Below are 16,630 nucleotides of genomic sequence, written 5' to 3'. Positions count from 1 at the left end.
ACAATGAGCTACATTTGAGTTCAATAGTATGTGTTATGATTTTGTCTGAAAGTTGCAATTACACCAATTTCATAATAAAAAACAATAACTTTATTATAATACCATTGAAATCATAATAAATCATACACAGATGTTGTTTTTTTTACTTATTATTATTCTTATAACTTATTCTTATTTTTATTGGAAAATGGATGACAAAATATCAAGATATACAATAAATATATCAAAAAAAAAAACCCCAAAATATTTTGTATTTGGACATGTCACAAAATCCAACATATTCTTATTTTTTATTGCAATTGTTATATTTATAAAATATATTCTAAATATTTCTAATTATTTTGTATTTTTATAATACAAAATATACAAAATTGCATAAATGTTCAATAAATGTGATATATTAATAACATTAGTAAAAACAATTAATGGTCTAAATAAGTCTGAATACTAATAAAATTACCAAATAAATCAATAAATAGTATATGAATAGAAAATATTAATTAATTATTATACTTTTTATGTAGAAAAAATATTTTGTATTTGGACATGTCACAAAATCCAACATATTCTTATTTGTTTATTGCAATTATTATTTTCATTTTTCAAAATATTTCTAATTATTTATATATTCTAATTTTATTCTAATATTATATTATATTATATTATATTATATTATATTATATTATATTATATTATATTATATTATATTATATTATATTATATTATATTATATTATATTATATTATATTATATTATATTATATTATATTAATATGTAGAAATATTTAAATTGTCCACTGGCTCAGAACTATTTGCACATGTCTAAATACTAATAAAATAACCAAATAAGTCAATAAATAGTATATGAATAGAAAATATTAATTCATTATTATACTTTTTATGTAGAATTTGTTCATTTTCATAGGCACACGTCAATGTGCAGTCAATGGAACCATCCTTACTTACTTTTCTTTTCTCCAAGTATGAAATATAAATGGTGTATATTTATTATCATAACAATGATGGTGGTGCATGAAGGCAAAATCCCAACAACGTCCCAATACTTGCCAATACTTGTGTGTGTGCGTGTAGGCAGCAACGCTTACTTGGAGAAGTTGGCCAGGTTTTGCACCACTTTGGCGATGAGGGTGAGCGTGCGCGACGTCTGCTCATCGGGGTACTCCTGCGTCAGGTTGAAGAGGGACGGCGACATGATGGCGGGACAGAGGAAGCGCAGGAAGAGGGAACCGCTGATGAGGCGGTCGGAAATGTCTTCTCGACCTCGCTCGGCGCAGCGCACTCTCCACGAGGCGAACACTTCTTTAAGCTCTCGCGGGAACACGCTGCCATGCGGATAGGACATAAAGGAAGTCTCAGGTACTTTTTCACATCAAGTAAAGTAATGGTAATGGTAATGGTAATGGTAATGGTAATGGTAATGGTAATGGTAATGGTAATGGTAATGGTAATGGTAATGGTTTTATTTCATTTGAACATGCATCAGATTCCAATTGAGTGCATCCCATAATAATCAGTTCCCAGTTCCACATGTCCAAAAGGAGTAGGAAGAAGCAAAGCTTATTAAATCCTACCCCTCCATCTGGTACTTTTACAATCACGAACTGTTACATTTGTTCACTTCCTGCTTTCCATAATTTTTTTTTTAATAATGTTCCTCATACTGAAGTACGACATTTTTACCGCCTTCTAAATATGGTTTTCAACTTTATTAGAGCCCTCCTAGACATGAAATAACACCCCTATAGTCACCTTTACACTCAAATTAACTAATAAAATAGACATAAGGCAGATAAGACAGGTTTAAGGTTTTTTTTGTGTGTTTTTTTTAATAATGTACCTCATACTGAAGTAATCCTTGTATTTAGCAAACATCAACTGCTTGTATTGTTTCTTGAATTGGCTCATCGTTGTGCATTGTTTGATTTCCTTACTCAATCCATTCCATAGTTTGATTCCACATACTGAAATGCTATGGCTAGCATAACGTAGTCCTAGCATAGAAGTGTTTCAAATGTACTTCTTCCCTGAGATCATATTTCTCCTCTCTTGTAGAGAAGTATTGGATGACATTTTTAGCTAATTGCTTATTTTTAGCCTTATGCATTATTTTAGCTGTTTGAAGATGAACTATATCAGCAAGTTGAAGTATTTGTCATTTTAGAAATAAGGAGTTAGTATGTTCTCTGTAGGCGGCATTATGAATTATCCTTACTGACCTTTTTTGCAGTACATTTAGCCAGTGAAGATTGCTTTTATAGTTATTAGCCCATATTTCCACACAATGAGATACATAAATAGTGTCAGGCCCCGTGTGGGTTCCCATGTGACAGTTTGTTTGAGTTACCTTCCTGGGCTTTGGTTTCCGTTCTGGGCACTCTTATTTTGTATTTGACTTCCTGTTTTGCCGTGTCTGCCTTGGTTGTCCTTATCACCCACACCTGTGCCTAATTTGTCCTGTGTATTTAGTTCAGGTGTGTGCTTCTCCCCACGTGGGATCATTGATGTAGCCTGCTGCTGCAATTATTATTAGTAAAATCAACCTTTTACCTGTTCTCTTCATCCTGGGGTCGAACCGCAAAGCTCCCAAGACCGATCGTGACAGATAGATTAGATACTTTCTTTATTGTCATTGCACAATATCACAGCAGTGAAATTGCCAACGAAATGTCGTTGCCTGGCTCCCGTATAATAATAATAATAATTCACTCATTCATTCATTTTCTACCGCTTTTTCTTCACAAGGGTCGCGGAGGGTGCTGGAGCCTATCCCAGCTGTCTTCGGGCGAGAGGTACACCCTGGACTGGTCGCCAGCCAATCACAGGGCACATATAGACAAACAACCATTCACACTCACATTCATACCTATGGACAATTTGGAGTGGCTAATTAACCTAGCATGTTTTTGGAATGTGGGAGGAAACCGGAGTACCCGGAGAAAACCCACGCATGCACGGGGAGAACATGCAAACTCCACACAGAGATGGCCGAGGGTGAATAATAATAATGTGGAGAATAAATAGATGACATCAAATATGAACAACAATGTACAGCGTAAACAGTAATTTGTACAAATAATTTAAATAATTTAAAATAGGGGGCTGCACGGCGGTTGAGTGGTTAGCGCACAGACCTCACAGCTAGGAGACCAGGGTTCAATTCCACCCTCGGCCATCTCTGTGTGGAGTTTGCATGTTCTCCCCGTGCATGCGTGGCTTTTCTCCGGGTACTCCGGTTTCCTCCCACATTCCAAAAACATGCTAGGTTAATTAGCCACTCCAAATTGTCCATAGGTATGAATGTGAGTGTGAATGGTTGTTTGTCTATATGTGCCCTGTGATTGGCTGGCCACCAGTCCAGGGTGTACCCCGCCTCTCGCCCGAAGACAGCTGGGATAGGCTCCAGCACCCCCGCGACCCTCGTTCGGAAAAGCGGTAGAAAATGAATGAAGATATTATACATATATAAAACATTATATAACATTATATATAAGTAATTTATAAGTGATTTAAGTGATATAAGTGATTTCTGATTGAGAACAAATTTTGCTTTGTTCAATAATGAAATATTTCTGGCCACCTTATGTTGGATATTTGGAATATGAGGTTTCCAGCTCATATTTTCATAGTAACGCAACGCTGCAAATACAGTGAAGAAAATAAGTATTTGAACACCCTGCTATTTTGCTATTTCTCCCACTTAGAAATCATGGAGGGGTCTGAAATTTTCATCGTAGGTGCATGTCCACTGTGAGAGAGATAAACTAAAAAGAAAAATCCAGAAATCACAATGCATGATTTTTTAACAATTTATTTGTGTGATACAGCTGCAAATAAGTATTTGAACACCTGAGAAAATGAATGTTAATATTTGGTACAGTAGCCTTTGTTTGCTATTACAGAGGTCAAACGTTTCCTGTAGTTTTTCACCAGGTTTGCACACACTGCAGGAGGGATCTTGGCCCACTCCTCCACACAGATCTTCTCTAGATCAGTCAGGTTTCTGGGCTGTCGCTGAGAAACACGGAGTTTGAGCTCCCTCCAAAGATTTTCGATTGGGTTCAGGTCTGGAGACTGGCTGGGCCATGCTAGAACCTTGATATGCTTCTTACGGAGCCACTCCTTGGTTTTCCTGGCTGTGTGCTTCGGGTCGTTGTCGTGTTGGAAGACCCAGCCACGACCCATCTTCAATGCTCTGACAGAGGGAAGGAGGTTGTTCCCCAAAATCTCACAATACACGGCCCCAGTCATCCTCTCTTTAATGCAGTGCACTCGTCCTGTCCCATGTGCAGAAAAACACCCCCAAAGCATGATGCTACCACCCCCATGCTTCACAGTAGGGATGGTGTTCTTCGGATTGTACTCTTCATTCTTCTTCCTCCAAACACGCTTATTGGAATTATGACCAAAAAGTTCTATTTTGGTCTCATCTGACCATAAAACTTTCTCCCATGACTCCTCTGTATCATCCAAATGGTCATATGCAAACTTAAGACGGGCCTTGACATGTGCTGGTTTAAGCAGGGGAACCTTTCGTGCCATGCATGATTTCACATCATGACGTCTTAGTGTATTACCTACAGTAACCTTGGAAACGGTGGTCCCAGCTCTTTTCAGGTCATTGACCAAGTCCTGTCGTGTAGTTCTGGGCTGATTCCTCACCTTTCTTAGAATCATTGAGACCCCACGAGGTGATATCTTGCATGGGGCTCCACTCCGATTGAGATTGACCGTCATGTTTAGCTTCTTCCATTTTCTAATGATAGCTCCAACAGTGGACCTTTTTTCACCAAGCTGCTTGGTAATTGCTCCGTAGCCCTTTCCAGCCTTGTGGAGGTGTACAATTTTGTCTCTGGTGTCTTTGGACAGCTCTTTGGTCTTCGCCATGTTACAAGTTAAAGTCTTACTGATTGTATGGGGTGGACAGGTGTCTTTATGCAGCTAACGACCTCAAACAGGTGCATCTGATTCAGGATGATACATGGAGTGCAGGTGGACTTCTAATGGGCAGACTAACAGGTCTTTCAGGGTCAGAATTCTAGATGATACACAGGTGTTCAAATACTTATTAGCAGCTGTATCACACAAATAAATTGTTAAAAAATCATGCATTGTGATTTCTGGATTTTTCTTTTTAGTTTATCTCTCTCACAGTGGACATGCACCTACGATGAAAATTTCAGACCCCTCCATGATTTCTAAGTGGGAGAAATAGCAAAATAGCAGGGTGTTCAAATACTTATTTTCTTCACTGTATTCCTAAAACGTCATTCAGGAGTGTCAAACCCACTTTCACTTTCACTTTGCAACAATACAACTGTATGATTCCATTGAAAAAATAAAAATAAAAATAAAAATAAAAATAAAAATAAAAATAAAAATAAAAATAAAAATAAAAATAAAAATAAAAATAAAAATAAAAATAAAAATAAAAATAAAAATAAAAATCTCACCAATGAGAGTTGACGATCTTGCAAAGCGCCAGCTCGCAGCACATTCTCAGATTGGCTTGGTGGTCCGGGAGTACAGAAGGGGGCGTTCTCATGGGGTCCACTTCGCAGTTCTCCTCCGACTCGTACAAGGCCCTGATGAACTCCCCTGGAAACGAAGCTTCATTAGCGACCCGCAGCCAAGCGGGCGGGAAGGAAGCAAGGAAATCATCACATGGACGCCGATAAAGCTAATGCTTAGCTTAATTATTCATAGGAATGAATATGCGACTATTCCCGCAGAACATGAAGTGTGTGAAGAAAACCGAAAAAAAAAGAGTTATGGGAAGTTGCTGTTGTTCACAGCACCATAAAACATCTGTCACTTGTGCTGAGCCGAAATAATCGCCAAATTCAATTTGCCGACAATTTGCCCCCCCCAACCGTCCCCCCGCCCCCCCAGGCGAGAATGCAAAAATATGTTTGAAAAATAAAATTCATGTGGCACAATTTCCCAAGTAGGGGCTCATTTTCTGCCTCACAATGTCACAACACACTTTAGGATTCCAAGAACCGCAGCTCCTTCATTACCGGGGGCACTCATGCAGCCCCATGCGGTGAAAAAAATTCCATGCTACTCACTTATGTTGCCAAATATTTAGCCTATTTATTATTTTCAGTGCATAAGAAGTACTTGGACCAACCGATAGCATCCTTGAGGTACTTGTGTCCGATCAGTTTGAGGTACTCTTCTATGGCTTTGGTGGCCAGAGTGTTCTCTCTGAAGATAAGGTGTTCCCGGTCGATGAATCTGTCTACCTCGCACATCGCCATGTCTGACAGGAAGTCCTGGAAAGACACGTAAGCATTAAGTCAAGTAAAAAAAACAAAAACAAAGCAAAAGCAAGAACATGTACCTTTGCTTTCCCGGTGCTTTGCAAAATATGAACCAGCGCGCAGGCTACTTCCTCTTTGCTCTTGACGCTCAACACGGGCTCCAGCACGGCGCACAGCGTGCGGTAGTTGTTGGTGACGTACTCGGCAAACTCCTTGTACAGCTCCATGGGAAGGATGTTCATGGTCTGGAAGCGGGATTTGAGGCGGAGGGATGCGTTGATGATCTTGCCGCCCCCGACGCCTGCCCCCTTGGTGAGGACGCTGGGCTGGATGACGGGGTACCACTGCTCGACAAACTGGCGGCCGGTGATGCTGGAGATGGGGATGCTCACCAGGCCCAGGTATGTGCTCTTCTCCTTCGAGTAAACGACGCGAGCGTATTTGCTCATCAAGACTCATCAAGAATAATCAACTTTCCGCAAAGTAGGATGGGACATTTTCATAGTTAGAGCATAAAAAGCCATCTAATACACTTTTTGACACTATTAGAGCCCTATAGATTTGAAATAGCATCCCTATATCCACCTTTATACTCATACTATCCAGCATAGAAGATATAATACAACATTTAAGACGTAAATAAGACTCATACACGTGTGTTGCTGTAAATGTGTTCCGGGGGCAAGAACAGGAAGTGACGTCAGGGGGGTTCAGAGTTGAGTTTAACTAGGCACGGCAAACGGCTGCAACAGTAGCTCGGGAATACTGTGCCTGTTGTGAGATCATTCCAGACTGTTTTTCCGGCCATCAAGTCTGGTGTGTGTCTCACTCAACATTACGGTAACTTTACTGACAGCGTTTGTGAGCTTGAAAATGCATATGTATAACAATGGACTATATCCAAACACAAAACTACAGTATATTCACCCGTAAAGGGTGAAGGAAAATACATTTCTAATTGGTTATTTTTAGCCTTATGCATTATTTTAGCTGTTTGAAGATGAACTATATCAGCAAGTTGAAGTATTTGTGATTTTAGAAATAAGGAGTTAGTATGTTCTCTGTAGGCGGCATTATGAATTATCCTTACTGACCTTTTTTGCAGTACATTTAGCCAGTGAAGATTGCTTTTATAGTTATTAGCCCATATTTCCACACAATAAGTAAGATATGGTAGAACCAGAGAGCAATAAAGAGTGTGGAGTGATTTCTGATTGAGAACAAATTTTGCTTTGTTCAATACTGAAATATTTCTGGCCACCTTATGTTGTATATTTGTAATATGAGGTTTCCAGCTAATATTTTCATCTATTGTGATCCCCAGAAATGTATTTTCCTTCACCATATGGGTGATTATTCTGTAGTCATGAATAAATAATGCTGTTTTGTGTTTGGACATAGTCCATTGTTATACATATGCATAAAAATATACATTTTCAAGCTCACAAACGTCAGTAAAGTTACCGTAATGTTGAGTGAGACACACAAGCACCAGACTTGATGGCCGGAAAAACAGGCTGGAATGATCTCACAACAGGCACAGTATTCCCGAGCTACTGTTGCAGCCGTTTGCCGTGCCTAGTTAAACTCAACTCTGAACCCCCCCTGACGTCACTTCCTGTTCTTGCCCCCGGAACACATTTACAGCAACACACGTGTATGAGTCTTATTTATGTCTTAAATGTCGTATTATATCTTCTATGCTAGATAGTATGAGTATAAAGGTGGATATAGGGATGCTATTTCAAATCTATAGGGCTCTAATAGTGTCAGAAAGTGTCGTTAGATGGCTTTTTATGCTCTAACTATGAAAATGTCCCATCCCATATTTCTGGCCACCTTATGTTGTATATTTGTAATATGAGGTTACCAGCTCATATTTTCATCTATTTTTTTTATTTGAGGACAAATAACATAATTTTAAAGATAATATTCATATTATAACAAAGAAAAGAAAAGAAAATTATAATTTTCCAAAAATGAGGTTGCGGAATTTACAATGTTAAAAATTAAAAAAGTCAAAATATTATGGAAGGGGTGTCCAAAGTGTGGCTCATTTGAGGCCTGCTGGGACATTTTGAGTGAAGTTGATACTTCAGTGATATATAGCAGAGCTGAGATGAAATATGTAAATCTATCATCTGCACCGTTTGGTAACCAAAATGCTAACTGGTGTCTTGATGCGTACGTGCTAAAGTTCACCTTGCGTCTCTTCTTGTCCGTCTCTTTGTAGAGGTGAAGGCGCAGGTTGCGGACGGCCGGCAGGTTATTGAACTCAAAGTGTTCCCCCCAGAAGACGGTGTCGGTGCGCGGCTTGCTGGTGGTGCGAGCGTACAACATGTCGTCCAGGCACAGTTCGCAGTAGTAGCGCTTCTTAGCCGGCAGCTCGCGGGCCTCGATGATCCACAGCTTGAGCACGTTGTCCACTCTCCGGCTGTTGTCCTGTGTGGATGGGACGGGGTGGGACGGGTCGGGGGCGGCGGGGTCAGAGAAGGTGTGAAGGCAACACGGAGGCTGGGGTGGGTGTGAATGGAACGTACAGGAGGACTTGACACACCATGAGAAACATTAGACAATGACGACTCGTCACACACAAAGCACGAGGGACAGGAAATGGCAGCGAGAGACGGCACGTCTCCGTCACCATCAACAAAGACGCTGTGCTATTTTTAACAAGCTGACTGCAGGCTGAGTCACTTCAATTAGGCAGAAATGTCACTGTTGTCAGCCCCCCCGTCGGCATCCGATCATTTAGACGCCTCGGCGCACCGCAGTCAACGCCATCAGGACTTAAAACTCCTTCATTTCTTTGCTCTTTTGGAGAGAGGGAGCACGACTGAGGCATAATTAATTGTTTCAAGGCGGCGGACATCTGGTGGCTCGCTTTGCTTCAACGCACATGCGCCGCACGTCCTTAATTCGTCCTGGTATTTTTACTACCCTCACAGGACACTACATTAGGGACGCCTGTGCAATCAGCCAACACGAGAAAAATGATTATATTAACAGTAATAAAAGTCATTCATTCATTCGTTTTCTACCGCTTATCCTCACGAGGGTCAGGGGGTGCTGGAGCCTATCCCAGCTGTCTTCGGGCGAGAGGTACACCCTGGACTGGTGGCCAGCCAATCACAGGGCACATATAGACAAACAACCATTCACACTCACATTCATACCTATGGACAATTTGGAGTGGCTAATTAACCTAGCATGTTTTTGGAATGTGGGAGGAAACCGGAGTACCCGAAGAAAACTTTTTCTTCTAATATTACAAGTTTATCTTGTAAAAATTCAATTTAATTTATTTTATTTTATTTTAGCAGTGATGGCAATGCAGTCTGTTGTAAATGTATAATACATAAAATATAAAATCCGTAAAAATACAGTATTATACTGTACTACTATGAAGATTTTTTTAAATTCTGATTTTTTAAAATTGTTTTATTGTTATTATTATTTATTTTAGTTCATTATTTTCAATAAGAAACAACGGCATTTAAATTTTTTTTTTTAAGTTGATATTACATGGTACTCTTAGAGGATTATTTTTACATTTTCAATTATTTTTATATGTTTTTACTCTTAGTATTATTTGACATGTTCCTTGGTCAATCACACAAATGTAAAAATACAGTATTATATTATGTTGTATGTTATGCTAATTACATAAATTAAAAACAATAATTTGTTTGTTTTTCATTTCTTATTATTTCTTATTTTACTTGACTTTATTTGACTTTGATTTTATTTGATTTATATTATTATTATTATTATTTATTTACTTTAGTTTCCTAATTATTTAATAACAAATGCCATCATTTTTAAGAAATAAAATTAATAAAATTACAATTCATATTACACTGTACTTATATGAGGATAATTTTTACATTTTCAATGATTTTTTGTTTACTATTATTATTATTGTTCCTTTGACAAACAAAAATGCAGTAATATACTGTACTTTGTATTATAAATGTATTATGTATTATGAATGTAATTTTTTTTAATTATTGATTGTTTTTGCATTTCTTATTTATTTATTTTTTGTACTATTTTATTTTACATGCTCCTTAATTATTCAATAACAAATCCTGGCATTTTTAAACATAAAATGTAAACAAAAATATAATCAATAAAAATACAGTATTATATTATACTGTACTGTTGTGAGAACTAATTATAGAAATAATTATATAAATATAAATATGATATAAATATTAATTTGCTTGTTTTTTCATTTCTGATTCTTGACTATTTTTCTTTACTACTTCCTATATATTCCTTAATAATTCATCAGCATAATAAAACATAGAATATGAACAAAAATACATTGGAACAATAAAACAGTATTATATTATACTTATAATTTGATACATTTTGTTTACTATTTTATTTGACATGTGCCTCATTTTATGATCCGGAAAAGTCCGATCCCAACAACGTATTCATTCGTATTTTCCGTGGGCAAAAAGAGGTGATGATGCAACTCCCCAGTAATGCATGTTGTCTTGTGTTGTTTATGTCGGGGTATAGTTATTTCGATATTTGTCCTGTTAAAAAAAGCAAAAATATTTGTGTGAAAGTTTTGCTTACAATATATACTTTCACAAAAAATTTTTTAGTTGGGAACTGATATTTTCCTGAAACTTTCCTGTGTTCTACTGCTGATTACTAAAGAACAGGAAAATGTAGAAGCAAACTTGTTCTTTTCTGATGAATGCATGGATGGAAGTTTTTGTTCCTCAATTATTCAATAACAAATACTGCCACTTTTGAACAACTGTATCCAAATTCAGCCATGTTTGTCCTTGGAGGAGGTCTGCGTTCAAATGAGTGACTATCAAGTTTCAAGAGTTGAGTAAGAGTTGGAAAATATGGAGTCATGTATAATGTTGCAGCAAGGGTAAATAATTCCAATCATGCAAATATTTGTCTTTGCGGTGACTCTTCTCTGCCTCTTATCTGACATGTGTGTGTGTGTGTGTGTGCGCCGCCAGGACCCCCACAGTCTGAGCATCTGGACACAACATCCAGCTCGGCCCACGGTTCATCTCACTAATACTTCCTAGTGGCCGCTTGCCATGAAAGAGACACCGCACGGCTGTGCTAATCAACTTGTGGCCCGCAGACTAACTCTGAACTACACATGGGCCCCACACAAATGGGCCCCACACAAATGGGCCCCACACATATATTCCATTCCACAACAATCACAAATGAGTGCATGTGTCATCCTTCAAACAGAAGCAGAGGCAATGCTCTTTACATACACACAATCTCTGTATCCTTTGTGAAGTATAGATTATCACTCCTTTGTATTTTGCTTGGTTCTATTATCGCTCCTGGTCTCGGTAAAGCGTGAGACCAGCAATTCTTTACCACAACACCAGGGGGTGATGTTGTCCTCAAAGTCAACTCAGTGAGGAACTCGTCCGCATAAAAAATTATTTAGATATTTTTTCAATAATAATAACAATTTTATTTTGCTTTATTTGTTTGTCATCATATGATGACATAAAAAAAATGTATATTTTAAATATAAATTAAATATAAATTAAATATAAATTAAATATAAATTACATACATTTTCTGAGTTTAAAATTTCCACTTTTTTCTGGTTAGAATTTTATTCATTCATTCATTCATTTTCTACCGCTTATCCTCACGAGGGTCGCAGGGGTGCAGGAGCCTATCCCAGCTGTCTTGGGGCGAGAGGCGGGGTACACCCTGGACTGGTGGCCAGCCAATCACAGGGCACATATAGACAAACAACCATTCACACTCACATTCATACCTATGGACAATTTGGAGTGGCCAATTAACCTAGCATGTTTGTGTAATGTGGGAGGAAACCGGAGTACCCGGAGAAAACCCACGCATGCACGAGGAGAACATGCAAACTCCACACAGAGATGGTCGAGGGTGGAATTGAACCCTGGTTTCCTAGCTGTGAGGTTTGCGCGCTAACCACTCGACCGCCGTGCAGCCTGGTTATAATTTTTTTCTTAATAATAATGTATTTAATAATGCATCTTATTATTATTATTATTTCTTCTAATATTACAAGTTTATCTTGTAAAAATTAATTTTTTAAAATTTTTATTTTATTTTAGCAGTGATGGCAATGCAGCGATGGAATTAATTGATGCACTTTTATGGCAAATGTTGATCTGAAATCTGAGGAAAAGAGTAGGTATTAAGCATCTCTACTTTCCTTTGTGGCAAGCAAACAATTGTGATTAAAGAGACACTGAGAGCGTAATTAGAGATGGAACTAATTGACGCACTTTTATGGCAAATGTTGATCTGAAATCTGAGGACAAGGCTGTGCAACAGCCTGAAAGTCATATAAGAAACGGCAGGACGGCATAGCATCATCCAGTCTTGACTTTCGTGGCAAGCAAACAATTGTGATTAAAGAGACCCTGAGAGCGTTATTAGAGATGGAACTAATTGACACACTTTTATGGCAAATGTTGATCTGAAATCTGAGGAAAAGAGTAGATATTAAGCATCTCTACTTTCCTTTGTGGCAAGCAAACAATTGCGATTAAAGAGACACAAAGAGTGTTATTAGAGATGGAACTCATTGACGCACTTTTATGACAAATGTTGATCTGAAATCTGAGGAAAAGGCTGTGCAACAGCCTGAAAGTCATATAAGAAACGGCAGGACGGCGTAGCATCATCCAGAGTTGACTTTCATGGCAAGCAAACAATTGTGATTAAAAAGACACTAAAGGTGTTATTACAGATGGAACTAATTGACGCACTTTTATGGCAAATGTTGATCTGAAATCTGAGGAAAAGAGTAGATATTAAGCATCTCTACTTTCCTTTGTGGCAAGCAAACAAGTGCGATTAAAGAGACACTAAGAGTGTTATTAGAGATGGAACTAATTGACGCACTTTTATGGCAAATGTTGATCTGAAATCTGAGGAAAAGGCTGTGCAAAGCCTGAAAGTCATATAAAAAACAGGATTCAGAGGGGGAGGTACGAGCCGGCAGAACGGCGTAGCATCATCCAGTCTTGACTTTCGATCCAGTTTATACTGTGATTGGCTTCTTTTTCCACTTGAATGACAGCTAAGAAGGTTAAAATGTGAGCTGTACAGTTTAGGAATGTTTGCCAATGGAATAAACGGATCCCGTTGTTGTGTTTTGTTAAGCAGATGGCTTGCGTCCTACTGGTAAAACGGCGTCAGGAGCTGGCGGAGCTTGGGGAGGTTGTGAGAAGATCCACACAGACACGAGACACGAGACACGAGACACGAGACACGAGACACGAGACACGAGACACGAGACACGAGACAAAGAAGATGGACATACAGCCAAGGTGGGACGGGGAGGAGAGAGAGAGACACGCAGACATTTTTTTGTTCTTTCCTCTTTCTCTCCCCTCACCTTGTTGGGCTTGACGGCTCTCTGCAGGTTCTCGATCCATTTGTCTCTCTCGGCCGCCGAGCGACACGCAAAGCACTTGGTTCCCGACGCTGTGGTCACCTGAGATTACAGCCAACGGCAAACCAACATCCAGAGACGTTAGTTAGCAGGGAACGCCGACGGAGTCACGTGTCCACCGCACTCATGGGGGGGGGGGGTTAGGGATGGGAAAAGCTGTGTGTGTGTGTGTGTATGTGTGTGTATGTGTGTGTGTTTACGAATAAAGCATCTCACCTCAAAGCAGTACTCCTGACCCAGGATGCTGGAGTGTACTGGCTTGATGATGGCGTCCTCGTCCAGCGTGAGGTCCAGCGCCTCGGCTGCGCTGCTGGGAGACAGCAAGGACTCATGGGAGTGCGACTCTTTGAAGCTTTGCATCAAACGCGTCCTGCGGGAGGGAGGACGAGGAGGAGGGGTGGGGTGGGTGGGGTTGAAAGGTGAGCGAGGCGGGGGGTGGGTTGGGGGAAGGGTAGGCAGCAACAACAACAACACAGTTGCTGGCTATTCAAACTGGGGCCCACATTTCAAACTGGGGCCCAAATCCACACAAATATTATTATTAACAGCGGAGTACTCATTATGTTTCATTTCACAAATATCGTTTTTTTGTGGTCAAATATATTTGATATATTCATATATTGCAGGGGTGTCCAAATGATAAAAATATAAAAATATAATTTACCAAGAAAAAAACAACAGACAAAATTTAAAGGATATTAGGAAAAATATATTATTATTATTATTAGAATAGATATATAGATAGACTTCTTTTATTGTCATTGCACAATAACACAGCAGTGAAATTGCCAACAAAATGTTGTTGCCTGGCTCCCGTATAATAATAATAATAATAATAATAATAATAATAATAATAATAATAATAATAATAATAATAATAATAATAATAATAATAATAACAATAATAATAATAATAATAATAATAATAATAATAATAATAATAATAATGTGGAGAATAAATAGATGACATCAAATATGAACAACAATGTACAGCGTAAACAGTAAATTGCACAATTAATTTAAATAATTTTGAATAAATAATAATAATCTTATCTCGCCCAAATACAGCTGGGATAGACTCCAGCACCCCCTGCAACCCTCGTGAGGAAAAGCAGTAGAAAATGAATGAAATGAATGAATAATAATATTATTATTATTATTAGAAGGAACAAACAAAGTTTTTTTGTAAAATTAGGTTGTGGAAAAAGTTTTATGCTAAAATAAAAGAATTAAAAAAAGAAAGAAAAATAAACTCAAATATTACAAGAATAAAAAAACATATTCCAATGATAAAAAGTCACAATTTTCCAAGAATACATGTGTATTTTTTGTGGCATAAAGCAGAATTATTAAAAAATATGTTTTTTAAGTTATAATCCTATATTATGAGAATCAAACATAATAAAGAGATACGTATGTCATACATATGTCATGTTATCGATACCGGTATCGGCTGATATCGGTATCAGAAATTAACAGTTGGACAATATTGGCATATCGTTTTTGGCAAAAAGGCCAATATCGGACATCTCTAATTAAAATAGTAATTTCACTAAAATAAAGTCAAAATATTGCAGTCTGAAAAAAAGTCACAATTCTACTGTAATAGTAACTGTAAAATATCAAAATTGCATCATTTCATTCTTCAGTATGGAAAAACACCCCTGCTATATTTATTGCTGTACTTTATACAGTGGTGTGCTGTCGGGGCCAGCAAAGCCTTCTCTGCTGGCCCCATGGTCATTCATAACCATGACCTATAATGTGGTCAAAGGCTAAGGATGGGCGATATTTGGATATTTTTAAAATATTTATATATTTCTTTTAGGCACAATGTGAAAAATTAGCATATGCTTCAAATCAATATAGACTGGATTTGATGCGGCGGTCACATGTTTCAAGATGGCACCGCCCCAGAGCAAGCTGCGTTTTTAGTGTTTAATAGGGCTTTATTTATTACTTTCTTATTGTTTTTTGGGCCATAGCGACTACTTAAGTAAGTATGCAGCTATGGATGTTCATCTTGTTAGGTTTCTAGGTTGCCTATTGCGCCATTGTTTACACTTGGGAGCAGCTGCTAGCTTTAAGCACCCCTTCGCTACGCCAAACGACCGGATATATGCGGCGATACGGAGGAGGAGAGGCCGCATAGCGGTATAAAGTTTAGTATATAAAGACAGTAAACACAGCTGTCGTCATGGGAAATGTTATTATTTCAGCAGCTATTTTTCTATACGAGTGTTTACAATTGAATAATACTTTATTCGGATATTTGGGTTTGACTCACTTTGTGGAAAAAATATGGAGATATACGTGTATCGTATATCGATATTCAACCTAAATATATTGTGATGTTTTTTTGAGTTTTGGTCCATATTGTCCAGCCCTATAAGAGGCTATGTTTTCCATTCCACTTTCTCATGCACTCATGATTATTCTTCTTATAATAATGAACGGTCTATGATTCAACACTAAGCATCTATCTCAGGGGCCCGCGGGACGCTACTTTGAGGCCCCCGTCTTGATATGAAAGTTCAATTTGTTTAATTTGTTTAATTTGTTTTTTGATTTGCTTATTTATTTTTCCATCTTATTTTGTGTTGAAAAACAAAATTCAACATTAAACATTTATTTAATAATTTAATAATAAATAAAAAATAATTTGTTCATTTGTTTTTTGATTTGCTTATTTTTTTTCCATCTTATTTTGTGTAAAAAAAAATTTACATTAAACATTTATTTAATAATAAATACAAATTAATTTGTTAATTTGTTTCACTTGTTTTTTGATTTGCTTATTCATTTTTCCATCTTATTTTGTGTTGAAAAATAAAAATTAACATTAAACATTTATTTAATAATTTAATAATAAATGAAAATTAATA

General features: G+C 37.6%; 1 protein-coding gene across 14 annotated transcripts in view; it reads right to left on the bottom strand.

Moving 5' to 3' along the window:
• The window catches only part of syngap1b (synaptic Ras GTPase activating protein 1b), a 194,619-nt gene that overhangs the window by 37,554 nt on the left and 140,435 nt on the right, over positions 1–16,630 (bottom strand). For 12 of the 14 annotated variants that reach the window (XM_078790642.1, XM_078790649.1, XM_058053243.2 and 9 more), the window contains 7 exons: positions 13,962–14,115; positions 13,689–13,787; positions 8,486–8,725; positions 6,364–6,699; positions 6,151–6,295; positions 5,471–5,615; positions 1,106–1,342 (listed from right to left, as the gene is read on the bottom strand). In XM_078790642.1, the coding sequence (XP_078646768.1) occupies positions 1,106–1,342; positions 5,471–5,615; positions 6,151–6,295; positions 6,364–6,699; positions 8,486–8,725; positions 13,689–13,787; positions 13,962–14,115 (1,356 nt within the window). The remainder of the gene's footprint in view (positions 1–1,105; positions 1,343–5,470; positions 5,616–6,150; positions 6,296–6,363; positions 6,700–8,485; positions 8,726–13,688; positions 13,788–13,961; positions 14,116–16,630) is intronic. The other 2 variants (XM_078790646.1, XM_078790647.1) reach the window with 2 other exon arrangements.

The sequence above is a fragment of the Doryrhamphus excisus genome, linkage group LG5 (assembly GCF_037039965.1).
Source record: "Doryrhamphus excisus strain RoL-2023G ecotype Guam linkage group LG5, RoL_Dexc_Guam_v1.1, whole genome shotgun sequence".
NCBI lineage: Eukaryota > Metazoa > Chordata > Actinopteri > Syngnathiformes > Syngnathidae > Doryrhamphus > Doryrhamphus excisus.
This window is presented reverse-complemented; position numbering and strand designations above follow the sequence as displayed.